Source organism: Pelobates fuscus, chromosome 9, assembly GCF_036172605.1.
Source record: "Pelobates fuscus isolate aPelFus1 chromosome 9, aPelFus1.pri, whole genome shotgun sequence".
Classification (NCBI taxonomy): Eukaryota; Metazoa; Chordata; class Amphibia; order Anura; family Pelobatidae; genus Pelobates; species Pelobates fuscus.
Window position 1 is genome coordinate 138,887,947 of NC_086325.1, and position 15,240 is coordinate 138,903,186.

Here is a 15,240-nt window from a genome sequence, read left to right on the forward strand (position 1 = left end):
TATGATCGCTTCACCCTTATCCCAGAAAACACTCAGAAAGTTATTTCTGCAGAACTGAAGTCAAGTGACCATAATTACGGAGTGATGGAACCCTGCCCTATATGCTCTGTTTGGAAACACCCACCCTCCACAAACACAGACGGCATCAATAACACAGAAAAGGATATCTATCGCTATAGATAGAGAGTTCGATCTTGTAAGTTGTATTAAAGGACCACTCCGCCCACCAAAAGCACTTCAGCTTACTGAAATGCTTCATGGGTGAGCAGTACCCTCATTTAACCATGAGAAACCAGCACTTTTCTAAATTAACTAGGAAACTCCCCCCCTGGCTGTCAAACTGAGGATTTATTCCTACTTCCGTTAGCTCGCCCTCCCTCACAGACCTCAGCCTCGGAAGTGCACATGCGTCAAGGTGCAGGCCTGCATGCAGCAGTGTGCGCATGAGTGCATCTGGGGACCAAGTCAGAGGCTTCACAATGAGAAGCCTCTGCTGTGAAGAGACAGTCTCTTCCGGGGGAAATGGGGAGGGCTTACAATGGTTGCAGTCATAAGAACTGCAACTTTTGGGATCTCTTTTAGACTATACTCCAAATTAATACATACTTGAAAATATGCATGCATGTATTCATTGGGGGTATATCTACTAAAATTTGTTGTTTTGGGGGTGGGAGGGTTTGGACCTGTGGAGTGGTCTGCTGGCCCCAGCTGAGCACCTTTTTTACAATGTATGCATGTTTAGGTAAATGCAGCCCTCTTGGTTTAGAGAGAGAGAGTGTGTGTGTGTGTGTGTGTGTGTGTGTGTGTGTGTGTGTGTGTGTGTGTGTGTGTGTGTGTGTGTGTGTGTGTGTGTGTGTGTGTGTGTGTGTGTGTGTGTGTGTGTGTGTGTGTATATATATATATATATATATATATATATATATCTTGAATGCGCACACTGCATAAGGAGCATTGGATTGAACTACGCTGCAGAAAGGTTAGTAAACCTTTGATCCTCCTAATTTGTATGGCAAACACGTGGGAATACAGGTTTGTATTTCAAACACTAGTGTTCCTTTCAAGACTGGATTGTAGTAGAACACATGACATTATAAGCCCTGCATTAGTACACACATATCTATGGGGTACATAAAAGTAGTTTTTTTTTTTTGCAAAACCCTCAGTGGTTCCAGGAAGGCAATCAATTCACTAATCAATCATCCCAAATGCACTGTCTATTAGTTAATTGACTTTCCTCCTTTACATTTACATGTATATTATAGGAACTCACTAGTCATGTAATGCCGATCAATAAAATGCAAAGTAACAGACGTGCTACATTGTTGTCAAGCAATGTGCCAGCATTTAGTAGTTGTCCATCCGGTCTCACATAACCCTCAATAATGTTGCCAAATCTACTTTCTTTGACATCTCACTGCGTCACTATGATGGGCAGCCCTTGAAAAGTTCTGCCCTGCAGTTAGAAGCACTCATAGCCCATGCAGAAAGAAAAAATCAATTCACTAATTAAGATGAATCCTTTGGGATTCCTTTTTGATTAGTGAACCGACTTCCTACCTGCGCCATAGGACTGTTACAATTTGCAGGACAGCACATATTGTGCAATGCCTTATTGGCATATTAGAGTGATGGGGGGTCTAGGAAAATACGGTAATTCGAAATAGATTCTCTCCATTGAATCAGGATGAAATAGCAGCACGTTTCCCAAATTCTATACTGATGACGTCACCCCTCCAAAAATAAAAAAATAAATAATGTGGCTAAAGGATGGAAGTAATTTTTTCCAATATCAATAAAAATGATTTTATTATTATTTCTTAGAATGAAGGACTACTGACCCTTTTTAATAACCCTAAGGAGAACTCCTAAACCGCATCACTAGTACAGCTGCAGAATGACTCACGCCCAGCAATTAACACAAAAGGGAGGAGGAGGGACTATTTTTTTGGGGGGGAAAGGAACCTTTCCCCCCCTCCCCATCTACAGTTTACAAGATCCAGTCTCCACGGCAACCACGGGGGCTGAACAGCAGCAGGATATAGATGGAAGAGGGCTATAGTTGTCTTTTAACCCATTACACTCTGTTTCCATCAGGAGCCCTACAATAAGGCATGCACCACTGTGCACTGCCCACAGCGCAGCTCGCCAGGACCATGCCAACTTATGTGAACCTTCGCAATGAGAACAGGAGACGTCAAAATGGAAAGGATCAAAACCCAGATGATGTAATCACAGAGTGGGGAATAGGCACGGAGATACTTAAAAGGGGGTGAAGCAGGTCAGTCAGGAAGCTGGTTACAATCCAACACAGCGGAGCATTGCAGAGGAATGCATTTAATCTAATAACAGACACATTAGCTTTGCGCAGGAGGGAAATAATGTATGGAGAGCCTCCCCCTCTCTCCTCCCACCATTTACACAGAGTAACTGCTTGTTACTAGATTATTAGCATGATTAGCATTAGATCACCACATGGCTAAGCATCATGGGAGTTTTAGTTTACCGCTGCTGGAAAGCTATAGGTGGCATGCCTCTGTAGGTCATCCAATTAGTTTGTATCAGTGAAAGAAGAGGCACGTGCACGGTTTTAAGAGGACACTGAGTGCTCCACTTGACACGCTTCCCTTTAAAGCAGCACAGATAAGATTTGGGTAATTCAGGCAGAGTTCAATACAGATAAGAGAGAAAATGCACAATGTAACAAGTCATAGTCGAATACTGGCAGTGCAAAGGTTACAGAACCATATCTCCCATGATGCTCTGCTTGCTGGCAGTGAAATATTTGCAGTGCTACAGTTAGCTGCCATTGCGATACATTCCGGTCTAATTCACTAAAAGAGAAAAGTGTACTGAATTATAAGCCAAAGAACACGCTTTAGACAAAATGTGCTGGATTTGAAAGAAAAAAAAAAAATTCTCTAACACAACTACAGTCACACTTTGGCTGTTCCCTCTCTCCCTTTGGCTTTGGGAAACTTCATAGGCCAACATTCAAGATATGCGAGAAAATGCCTGTTTGACAAAAGCAGACAGCATGAATTCCACTTTTGGTCATCTTCGAACTCTGCCATAAGGCAAAGGAGCCCTTACTTTGTCTTTTCATTTTTATTTTTTTTTAATCAACATGATATTTTCCTAAAGATTAAAATGTTATTTATTCAAAGAGTCTACAAATTAAAACCGAAAAAAGAGATACGCTAACACACTGAAAATCAAAGCTTTATTGTATGCAGAGTGATCAGTGTGACCGGATTCAAAGAATAATAAAGATCTAAAATAGATCTCATAGTTAGATTGATCTAAATAGGTGCTGTAATTTGCAGCTTTTATGAAAACTGGCCAAAGGTCAATTATTCTTCATTAGTTTTATATTGTGAGCTTGTTATAATGAACACACTAAGCTGAACCCGCACCCCCGCCTCCCCCCCCTCCTCCCCCCCCACACACACACACACTTTAAAGCAAATGAAAAAATGTAAAAATTCTCCAAATATGTGACACACACCATTTTCTAGCCAAAATGTTATTTTTTTTTTTTCTTAACAACCTAGTGGGAAAATTTGCTCTGACAATTCAAAAGTTAATACTACATGCAAAACACATGCAGGAATATAATATTACTGAAATGAAGAATAAAGGCAAATGTCAAATTCTGTAATAATTACACTTAAAAACCAAAAAAACCCACAAATGTAATTTTTTTTCCCCTAGTCACTTTTCAGTCTAAAACTACTAATTAAGGCAGACCTAACCCCCTGCGTAACAAAACGCAGCATGTGACCCAGATTAAATCCAAGAAGGAATTAATTATGACATTCTCAAGGTCAAAATCGAAGACACAGAAAGTGTCAGGGGAAACACAAGCGCAAAGTCAGGCTGCAAGTAAGCATTTTTATGGTGTATTTAAAGAAAAGAAAAAAAAAAGAGAAAAAAAATATTTAAAAATAAAACACAAATCTGGAGGGAAATATTCGCAGTAAGCAATTTGGTCCGTTTGGAACACGCACATTGCAAACTAAACTGGAGAGTATGTCCTATTCTCAATAGGTGGTCATTATTCTTGATTTTATGTAATATTTACACATATATTTGAAATTAAACTTTAATGTTTAATATACTATTCTTTCCTGTGTTAAACGTGCAACACTGTCAAGATTACTCGTTAAAGTGTGGATTGTCAAGTGCGGATTAGGGCCAAAATAGCAGAACTAAAACATAGCCAACGTGGAGAATTTTTCCAGTTTGGCTACTTTAGCCTAAAATTTGAAATTCAATTTGTATTTGTGGCAATTCACACTCTAAGTGAAGATTTTTCACTAAACTAAGAATAATGTTGCAGTAATACTGCAACTTGTAGGCCAAAATGGAAAAAGTTTAATAACTACCGTAGTCTATTCCAGAAAAGCTTAATAGTCAACAGAACCACTACAGCTTAATCCCTTCAGGACGGAGTCAATAGTACACGTTCTGATCAAAACAAAATGTAAACAAAAACTGGAATTTGCCTGTTCAACCGTATTATGTAATGTAACCGTATTATGTAATGTAACCGTATTATGTATAATTATGTCTGTTCAACCGTATTTCACCTCTTTCATATTAGGTGCACCCACACTTACTATATATAAGTTTGTTCAGGAGAAACAGGGTTTTAATTTCATATCAAATATTTATATATGAAACATAATTTATTATGAATAAAATAAAAAGATAGATTTTTTTTTTAACCCCTTAAGGACCAAACTTCTGGAATAAAATGGAATAATGACGTGTCACACACGTCATGTGTCCTTAAGGGGTTAAAGTTGTACTTCCACCTCACATTTTAGCTGTAAATGTCATAATGTTAGCTTTTACTGCAAAACAATATATGAACATATTTGGATTCGGCAAAGTCTCACGAGTACAACAGTAGCCCCCATTAACAGTTTTTGGATAGTTAAAGGGTCCAATATAGCACATTCCATTTTTCAGTTTTTTCAAATTGAAATTTGCCAGATTAGTAATGTTACCTTTAAGACCGTGTGGTAGCCCATTACCCCCATGATGGCATACCATTTGCATACGTAGACTACCCAAGGTATTGCAAGTGGGGTATGTCCAGTCTTTTGTAGTAGCCACTTAGTCACAAACACTGGCCAAAGTTTGCATTCATATTTGTTTTTGTTTGAATTTAAAAAAATATATATATATATTTGGCCATCATGGGGGTAATTCTTATTCCTGGGCTACCATACGGTCTCAAAAGGCAACATAACCAATCTAGCAAATTTCAATATGAAAAAAAATGAAATGCAAGCCTTATATTTGACTCTCTCACTTTCCAAAACACCATAAAACCTGTACATGGGGGGTACTGTTATACTTGAGAGACTTCACTGAACACAAAAATAAGTGTTTTAAAACAGTAAAACATATTACAACAATAATATTGTCAGCAAAAGTGCCGTTCGGGTATGAAAAATGCAAAAACCGTCACTTTCACTAAAAATATTATTGTTGTAATAAAAGTTACCATTTTGAAACACTAATATTTGTGTTCAGTGAAGTCTCCCGAGTAAAACAGTACCCCCCATATACAGGTTTTATGGTGTCTTGTAAAGTAATAGGGTTAAATATAGTAATCACATTTTAATTAAATCACATAATTCTGTTAAAATATTAATATACCGTAGAATTTTAATATATATAAATATATATGTATTTAAAGTCTACATGTACACTTATGAAGTTATTTATGTAAATGTATATACACACACACATATATATATATATATATATATATATATATATATATATATATATATACATACATATATACATATATATATACATACACACACACACACACACACTCAACAATACACAAGATGGTTTTGCACCCCTCCCTGTTACAGGTGCCTCATCTCAGGTCCCTATTTAGCCTTGTACTGCAGAGAGCCTCAGATGGATTTTTTCCCCAAGTAAGTGGGTTAATCTCATAAGAGCAGACATTAGACTGTGAGAGTAGGACCTGCCAAAGATGGGGTACATTGACGTTGTGGCAGGCTTATGCAATGTATGATCATATAATTTAACTAAATCCCCATTATTTTTTTGCCTAGATTAGGTGTTTTTAAAAAAAAAAAAAACTTAAAAACTAATAAAATCTGTCAACATTGAAGTTGCTGTTTAGTAGATAGGAGAGTGCGCTGGATCTTGTGTATTGTTTATTGTATAATATGGCCCCCAGCAGCACCCCATTTAAGCATGTTCATGTGAGTGCAACCATCCCCCCATGGTTATATATATTTTTATTTAATTTTTTAATAGCAAAATACAGTTAGAATGAAATTACATATGTATATAATTTATTTTTTAAATATTTTATTTATTTTATTATATTTATTTAAAATTGTAATTATACGTGTATAAATATAAAATATAAATAGATGTAATAATATATATATAAAATATATATCATATATGTAACGTCATTCTAAGTGTATTTTAATACTAATACATACACACACACATTTTATATTAAAACATGTTTAATCTTTTTACTCTTCCTACCAGCAGGGGGACTGTCTGACAGCCAGCTATAGGGGGGCCATGTGATCGCTCTTTGAGAGCGATCACAAGGCCCCCGGGGGTGGGCTGCCTGGGCTGTCAGAAAGCCGTTAGGGAGTTCTATGCCACCGCAACGGCTTTAAAGCTCATTTAAATGGGGATGGCGTAACGGCGTTAAGGGGTTAATGCAGTTGTTCTGGAGCGGACAATCATTGCCTTCAGAGAAAAGGCAGTGTTTACATTGCCCTCTAGGGACACCTCCAAGTGGCCACTCCTTAGATGGCCACTGGAGGGGCTTCCTGGCTCAATGTTGCACAGTAGGCAGCCCTGCCATTCAGCGTCTCCACGCACTGCATGGGGACACTGAATTTTCGAGGAGGTGCTGATTGGCCAAAATGGTGTTTGGCCCCACCCCCTTGCCGATTTCAGCCAATCCAATGCTTTCCCAGCGGGAAAGCATTGGATTGGCTAAAAATGGTCAATGCTGGTGATGTCAACAAGGGGCAGACCTGCGCGGCACTGGAAATAATGTGAGGGGTTTTTTTGGGGGGAGGGGGGTTCTAAAGGGTAAAAGGTGGGCGGGCAAACCACCTAAATAGTGGTTTTAACACTATAGGGCCAGGAATACATGTTTGTGTTCCTGACCCTATAGTGTTCCTTTAATGTTAGCATTTCTCTTCTTAATTCTCGCCATTCCATTTTTAGAGATTAAATCCCTGCTCTGAACGTTCTCTTTAGGACAAAATATAAAATTTAATGTGCGTTTGTTTTATGGTAAAACTCTTTCTAAACAGATAAAATGTAAGGAATAATACAAACTAAGCATTAGGTAGCCTCTAGTACAGGGGTGGTATATACGTGGATGACCCCTGAATAAAGCTGGCAAGGAATGATGGTTGAAGTTCTATATCAGCCATAAATGTATCATTTGCCAAACCTAACAAATCAGAGATATCGAAGCACTATCCAACATTTGTTGCTGCTTCGAGCATGATGCACGAACAGACGCAATGGATGTTCTTTACGGTCTTGTCATCCTAATAATTAATGAGGTCATAACATCCGATACATTTCTGCGATATTACCTATTGAAAGGATAACACTAAGATATTGCCATCACTAAGATGGATATTACGGAGGGTCCGATTTAAACACTACATCACAACTGCGCTAACTTATTGTCTCAATTGTCGAAATTTGTCCTTTGCACTGCTGTAATACATTCTTCTGCAATGGAACATGCGACCAAAGACATTGCATGTGTGCAGTCTCAACTATGAAGTATACTTTGTTGCTAAGCATTTCTTACATCTACCTCGCTCATCAAATAAAAAAAAAAATCGTAAAAAAAAAAGTGTTTTACAAATCAGATTTAGATTCATATACCGTATTTTACTGCACAACAGTCGCACCCTGTTTTTAGTCCAAAAATGGCTTCAAATCCAATTCATTGCATAAATGACCATTGCCGTTTTTGTTTTGAGACATTCTTATTCTTGAAAACGGATGGCAAGCACCCTACTGATCTTATTATTACCGATCAGTTTATTGCATTTCAGTGCATTTTATCTATGTAATGCATTAGGAAATGTGCATGTTCGGATCAGGGTCACAATTGGGAGACCGGGATCAGGATCAGAGTTTATGTAATGCACTAAGAGTTAAGCATGTTCTCAGTAGCTATGTCATGTTATCAGTAACTATGTTATCAGCAACTATTAGGTTATCAGCAACGGTTAAAAACAAAGCTTCACATAATGATCGCATATAATTTTGTGAAATAAAAATAAAGCTTTGCATAATAGTTGCATAGAATATCACAAAAAATAAGGCTTCACGTAATGGTCACACCCAATTCTTAAGGAAAGATATTGGGCACAATCTACGACTATTATGCGGTGAAATACGGTATTCATCATATATTATCATCTTAAAAAGTTATATCCTAAAATATGTGACAGACAATATTTGTATACACACACACACACACACACACACACACAATTGCTCTAGAATTTGATACCCACAGCATGTGTGGCTAATTAGTCAGGAGGGTGCCTATTTCAAGTCCTCACAGCGAACACATCTATTCTAGAAAAGCATTAATTTTTTTTTAAACCTGTGATTTTTTTTTTGTGTGTATTACAGACCAGCAGGAATTTCCTGTCTAACCAAAAGGCATTTAATAAATATGCACCGGATCGAGCGAGCCGTAACGCGCAGTATCCCATAACACGTCTGGGGCAATAGAAGCGGAGAAGCCCACACAAACTAAAGCTTAAAATATCAGAAACTCCAACCACATCTCCTGGTATTAATGTCTCCTTTTACATGGCAACATCTATCTACATTACACAGCTTCTCCTAGCAACGCACTGTCAAAGATAGGAGAAATAATAGAGGGGGGGGGCCAAAGCCTGTAAAAAATTCCAGAACACGCACAGGAAGATGCTCTTCTGGTGCAGGGGGAGACAACCGATTGACACAGAGAGACTTGCCGAGCACCAAAGGACTAACATGGTCTGTGGTTCCAGAGGTCTCCGACCTCCATACATCGAGTGACATGTCTAGGATTTTATCATTTAAATAGATTGGTATTTTTGGAACTGCTGCAAAAGAAATGGGGTCTTACTTAACACCGAGTTGTAGAAATGTTTAGAAAATTATAATGCTTATCTGTATTCAAAGTTTAGATCGCTCAGTTTTGCATGTTTTAATACGTCACATAGATAATTCAGAGATTAGGGAATAAACTCCACAGTTGGAAGTTAAATTTTTTTTAGCCAGAATCGTCAGCTTCTTTATTTTACATTAGTATGACAAATTCCCTTTGAATTTCCAGTCATCCATCACACCCTGTTGGGTTCTTTTATGGTAGAACTATACAAGGTGTTTTATCAATAATAGACTGCATTCCATGACAACCCAAGTTATTGACAATCTTGATACATAGTTGTTGAAACGCTAGAAGAGACTTATCGCCACAAGGGAAATTCTTAACAACTACGTATTAATGGTTTGATACACCCCACACATTTATACAGGGGTACTAGGAAGTGATCATAAGCAGACTGGACCCAAAGCCTCTTTTAAATCTCATACCTATACTGTTCTTGTGAACCTGTACAATTGAGAGGGGCATTCTTCTACCGCCATCATCACTAAATCCAAATAAATGCAAATTAGAATATTTCTGTTTGCATCGAATAACATCATTATAAAAAAAGTGTTTTGGTATTTTTTTTTAAGAATTTAAATCCATTACTCTATTATTATTGCCATTTATATTGTAAAAAATCTTTTTTTTTTTTTTTTAAGAATTAAAATCCATTACTCTATTATTATTGCCATTTATATTGCGCCTGAAAATATACTTGTGATAAAATTCAAAAAACATAAAAACAAAAAATGGACTTTAAATCACTTCAAATGGTAGAATTTTTACTCTTTTTGCAAATATGTTTGTTGTGTGTTTTTTATTTTCTCTATTCTTTACACCTACAAAGGTTTATTTCTACAAAGTACATATTTAGTGAATTACTGGCCTTATTTATACATCTTCCCAATTGTTCCACTTGCTCGTCTGTGCTTCTCTAAGAGTTAAGAACGCTAACGCTGAAAGAATTGCAGCCACCTGCTCTGTCGATTGTTCACACACGCTTCTCTGATCCAACACGCAATCCATTTCAGACACGTGAGCGATTCTAAAACTGATGTTTCAGAGAAATACAGGCCAGACCGTTCTGACCACGATAATTATCTACCGCTGGCAAAACCTCTCACTGCCTGGTCATCTCCTATAAATGTACCCTACAACTTACAGTTGCCAAGTCTTAAGGAGTCACAGAGTAATAACTAAGTGTGATTCACATAAACGCTTTACTCATGACACAACCCCCTCCCCATCTGCTGCTAATGTGATCCTTACACTCATAGTGCCACGCTAGGCCGCAATTAAAAGGAAGAACAGCATTCACTTATAATCATGCATGTATAAGTACAACACCCCCAAATCTAAACTCCATCATTCCTGCAAATGGATTGGTTATATAAAAAACAAAAAAAACAACATGGCTTCAAGCAAATTAAAAAGAATATTAAAGAAAAAGCATTTCTATGAAGGACAATGAGTGAGGAGTGGTTTTGAAAGGAACGTCATGCACATAAAATTATTTTAGTCTGCAATATAAGATAAAATAACAAATAAAAATATATAATTTTTTTTAATCTTGCTATATACTGGGTTTATGTAAAAACTTTTTTTTTTTTTTTTGCTCAATAGATACTGAGATTCAATCAATTTTAGAAAGTTGAATTGAAATAAATACATTTAAAAAAAAAAAAAAATGATATATACTTATAGTGTATTTATTTTAATAAAATTGTATTATGTACTTGAATGAGAATCAGGTCAGCTATTGAGATTTTCCATAAAAAAAACACAAACAAATTCTCAGAAGCTGAGAACAAAGATTAGATTTACGTTTTTACACATTTTAATTTTGGACATTACGTAGATTTTTCCCGTAGCAGAAAAAAAACCAAGTACTAAGTTAAGCCATAAATAACTGAAGATATAACACGTTTCGTAAAAATAGAGCTTTTTTTCTAAGAAATGTTTTAGTGAAAGGACCAATTTAACACGGAGACAAGGTGCTAAATAGGCGAGCTACAAGTATTACAGAGCCTTGAAAGTGTGCTTAGAAACCATTGGTAATGGAAAAGATAAAAGCATTAGAAACCATATTACATACATGCCTACTGCATACAGCAGCGATGCAACGACTGACCACTACATTTTAACGAGAGTGAGTAACATAGCTTTTACCCCTCTGACCCTTTAAGAGATGGGGTGAGTGGGGTTATACTCTTTAGGAAGCAAAGTGTAGAATCGTCAGATCACTGTCCCTCTTTTGCACATAGCACCCCTGGACTGAAGGATGAGTGTCTCTTCCCCAAAATGACATGGCTAATCAGGGAAAATTATGACCATCAGAATGCACTCACCTCACTGTCCTGGAGTTCTCCCCATCCGACCTGAAACAGAAAAGGGAAATATTTAACGTTCGATCAATTTTGGGGTGTTGTAACATGCAAAGACAACAATTTATCAAACAATTTATATGCTCAGTAAGGTCGGTTGTACAAAAACGCTGCCCAGGTAAACATTAAAAAAAAAAAAAAAAAAACTATAATATGTGAATTTCTCAAAACATTCCTCAAAAGGAAATTTGATTTTTAAAGCATTACTAGAGCTCAATTAAAGCAGCTTTTTTGCAAAGGCCCCAAGATGGTGAGTGATCTGCTTGCATTTCAGGGGCAGCTGGAGGTAGTTTTAACTTACCTGAACCTGTCCAGGTGACGCCAGGCTTCATATGCTAGGATCAGACGTCAATGCTGTACCCTTGGGCGTGAACAGGAGTATTTTACTGAGACCGTGGGGATCCTCCATAGAAAGTTGTTTTTCCCCTGAGAAGGCTTAACAAAAAGGTAGCTTCACGTTTAGTCAAGCGTAGGAAAAAAAATACGCAAGCCAAAGAAGTCCTTTGTGTTATGATATATTTTAACAGGGATAGAAATGGGCGGAGCCTGACCCAGCGCCGAGGGACATCGATGCTGGATTCAGGTAAGTCACTTAAGGGGTTTTAACCCCTTCAGCAACATAGGATGGGGGGTCGGGGGGAGGGGGCACTGTAGGGTCGTGCAGTGCCAGGAAAACCGATTTGTTTTCCTGTCTCTGGAGAATGCCTTTAAAGGGTGAAGTTACTCTGTGATCCCTGCTATGGAATACTATAAGAGAGAGCATTTTAAGAACTCGGATTTTTGAATCAGATGGACCTTAGGCAGCCACCAATCTAACCAATTAAAGCATTTTTAAAAACAGTATATAAAAAGAGAACCATTACTTCTCTGGAAACTACATCCCATAATAGCATTTAAAAAAAAAAAAAAAAAAAAAGTAACCCATCATTTGTGTGTTAATTAATTTTAATTTTTTTGAACAATGCTAAATCTTTAAATAAAAAGCAAAGCAACTGACATTACATTTCAGTGGGTACACACTGCATTGAAGGAGGAAAAACATTGATTACATCTTACAGGAACACTTTAGTATACAAAGATGTATTCTGAACACTAATCCCAGCATTGTAAGGAGCTAAATATCCCTTTATTCACTTACCTGATTCAAGCTTCGAGGTCCCTCGGTGCCCGGTCAGGGTCCATCAGACTGGGAGACGTTAAGCGCTTGCACAGCACGCCTTAGCCCTTACCCATAGGAAAACATTGCCTTCATGCTTTCCTAAAGGGTTCTCTCAGACGCTGAACATCCTCCTGAGAATGTCCAGCGTCGTTTCAGGGAGTCAAACTCTGTGAAACTCCGTAATGGCCTCTAGTTGCTGTCTGGTTGACCGCCACTAGAGGCAGTCTTAGGACAGGAATTTAAACATAGCAGCTTCTCTAAAATGAGATGAAGTGGTCTTGGTGCCAATAACGCCCCTTCAAGTCTGCTGGCAGCGACACCACAGAATTGTATTTATAGAACACAAACAATTCAAGAATTACCTTTAGAAACTAAATGGGGATGCAATCAGGTACAGATTTTAGAAGCATAGAGTTTTTAAAAAATACAGAATTTGCTTCTTGTGAACTGTATTTCAATCTTTATTTTGAGACTACAGACTCCCTTCCCTTTAATTATATTGTGTACAATGCAGTACTCCTGCCACAGAGGTCAATTTTACTCAATTGTCAGCATGTTTTTTGTTTTTCCTTTAAGGAACACTATATAGGGTCAGGAACACAAACATGCAGTCTGCTGCTGGTTATGGTTCTGCCCCTGATCTGCCTGCTTGGCTGACATCATCAGAAGTGTTTATCAAAGGCATTCATAATGCTTTCCAATAGGATTGGCTGAGAATGTCAAGGAGGCAGATGGGACAGAGCCAGCACAAGCCAAACACAGCCCTGACCAATCAATATCTCCTCATAGATGCATTGAATCAATGCATCTCTATGAGGAAAGTTCAGTGTCTCCATGCAGAGGGTGGAGACATTGAATGTCGGTGCTGCACACTGTGCAGCGCTGTCCCAGGAAGCACCTCTAAAATACATCTGAGGAGTGGCTGTAATGTAAACGCTGCATTTTCTCTGAAAATGGCCTGAAAACGCCTGAAGGGAATGATTCTACTCACCAGAACAAATTCAATGAGCTGTAGTTGTTCTGGTGACTATAGTGTCACTTTATTTTTACTTTGTCTGTGTTCTTTTGTTACACTGGAGGTTAGAAGTGTGAAATCAAAAAAAGTAAATAAAACCATGACATGAGATAGGTAGGTAGGCAGATAGATAGAGTCCAGGCACTCAGGACCACATATGCACCAGTTTTATTGAAAAAACACGCAACTGAGATCTTTTTCAAACCTTTGCGATCAACGGCTTGGAGATTTGTATGTGCAGCCAAACGCAGTGCTCTTCCAACCAAATGCTGCTATCTGTGCTATTTACTTTGTCAGTGCAGCAGAAGCTCCTCTACTGACTGCATTGTAAAAATAGAAGTACAAAGAAAAAAAAAAAAAAAAAACTAAACATTTAAAAAGCAATGTCTTACATTGCAGGGTTAAAATGACAGGACCGCTGCACCCAGATCACCTTATTGAGATGAAGTGGTCTGGGTGATTTCAGGAGTCCTTTAAGGATTGACAAAGCTTGCGACATATTAAATCTACATTGCTGGCATTTAACTAACCTGGTCAATGTGTTACCATGGTAATCGGTTTCCTCCTGTGTCACCCTGTTCAGGACACCACCAGAGCCAGCTTGTTGTAGTGGCTATGGCACAAGCTTGTTTTTCTAAAATACCTTTAAAGTGGTATGACAAAAACGGAAGACTCTGAAAGACTGTCAGAGACACAGGGGGAGGAAGCTTCACCTCCTCATTATACATCCAAAGTATTTGTATGGGTAAACCTGATTGGACAAACTAAATTGCCATTAACCTATATCCTGTATCAGTTTAGTGACGCTGAAAGGGTTGAAATTTGCCCCTTACATAGACCATGCCACCTGTTTACTTAATACAGATTGATTAAAACCGCTATGGAAAGAATATCTGATGCGCCTAAAATAAATCAATATACAGATTAAGAAACAGCGTGTCATTTTGCAATGAATATATATATATATATATACATACATATACACACACAATGCAACAGATCATTTCAATACAGCTTAGCTCATTTAGCACAAATTTGATTTGTCTCCCACCTTAAAATAAGTGTAGGACCCACCTATATTGGGGTACCGTGAACTAGTGGTGGGCTTAACACAATATTGCCATATGGTGGAACTCAATCCCCATAGACGTTTGCTGAGATAGGCGATTTAATGTTGAGCTTTACAGCAGCACCATTGCAAGAGCCAGTTGTGCCCACAATTCTCAATTTATCTTTAAAGGAACACTATAGGGTCAGGAATACAAACATGTATTCTTGACCCAATAGTGTTAAAACCACCATCTAGCCCCTTCTGGCCTCCCTAAATATAGTAAAATCTTCCTCTTATTCAAGACTGCTGCTGCTGGCTCTGCCTCTGACCTGCCTGCCTGCCTGCCTGATATCATCAGAAGTGATTCTGTGAGCCACCCGCAATGCTTTTGAGCCACTGAATGGCAGTACTGCACATTTT

General features: G+C 37.9%; 1 protein-coding gene across 4 annotated transcripts in view; it reads right to left on the reverse strand.

The window, feature by feature from the left end:
- The window catches only part of IQSEC2 (IQ motif and Sec7 domain ArfGEF 2), a 198,392-nt gene that overhangs the window by 104,101 nt on the left and 79,051 nt on the right, over positions 1-15,240 (reverse strand). For 3 of the 4 annotated variants that reach the window (XM_063432532.1, XM_063432539.1, XM_063432538.1), the window contains exon 2: positions 11,560-11,589. The exons of the other annotated variant lie outside the window; for it this stretch is intronic. In XM_063432532.1, the coding sequence (XP_063288602.1) occupies positions 11,560-11,589 (30 nt within the window). The remainder of the gene's footprint in view (positions 1-11,559; positions 11,590-15,240) is intronic. 4 annotated transcript variants of the gene reach the window in all.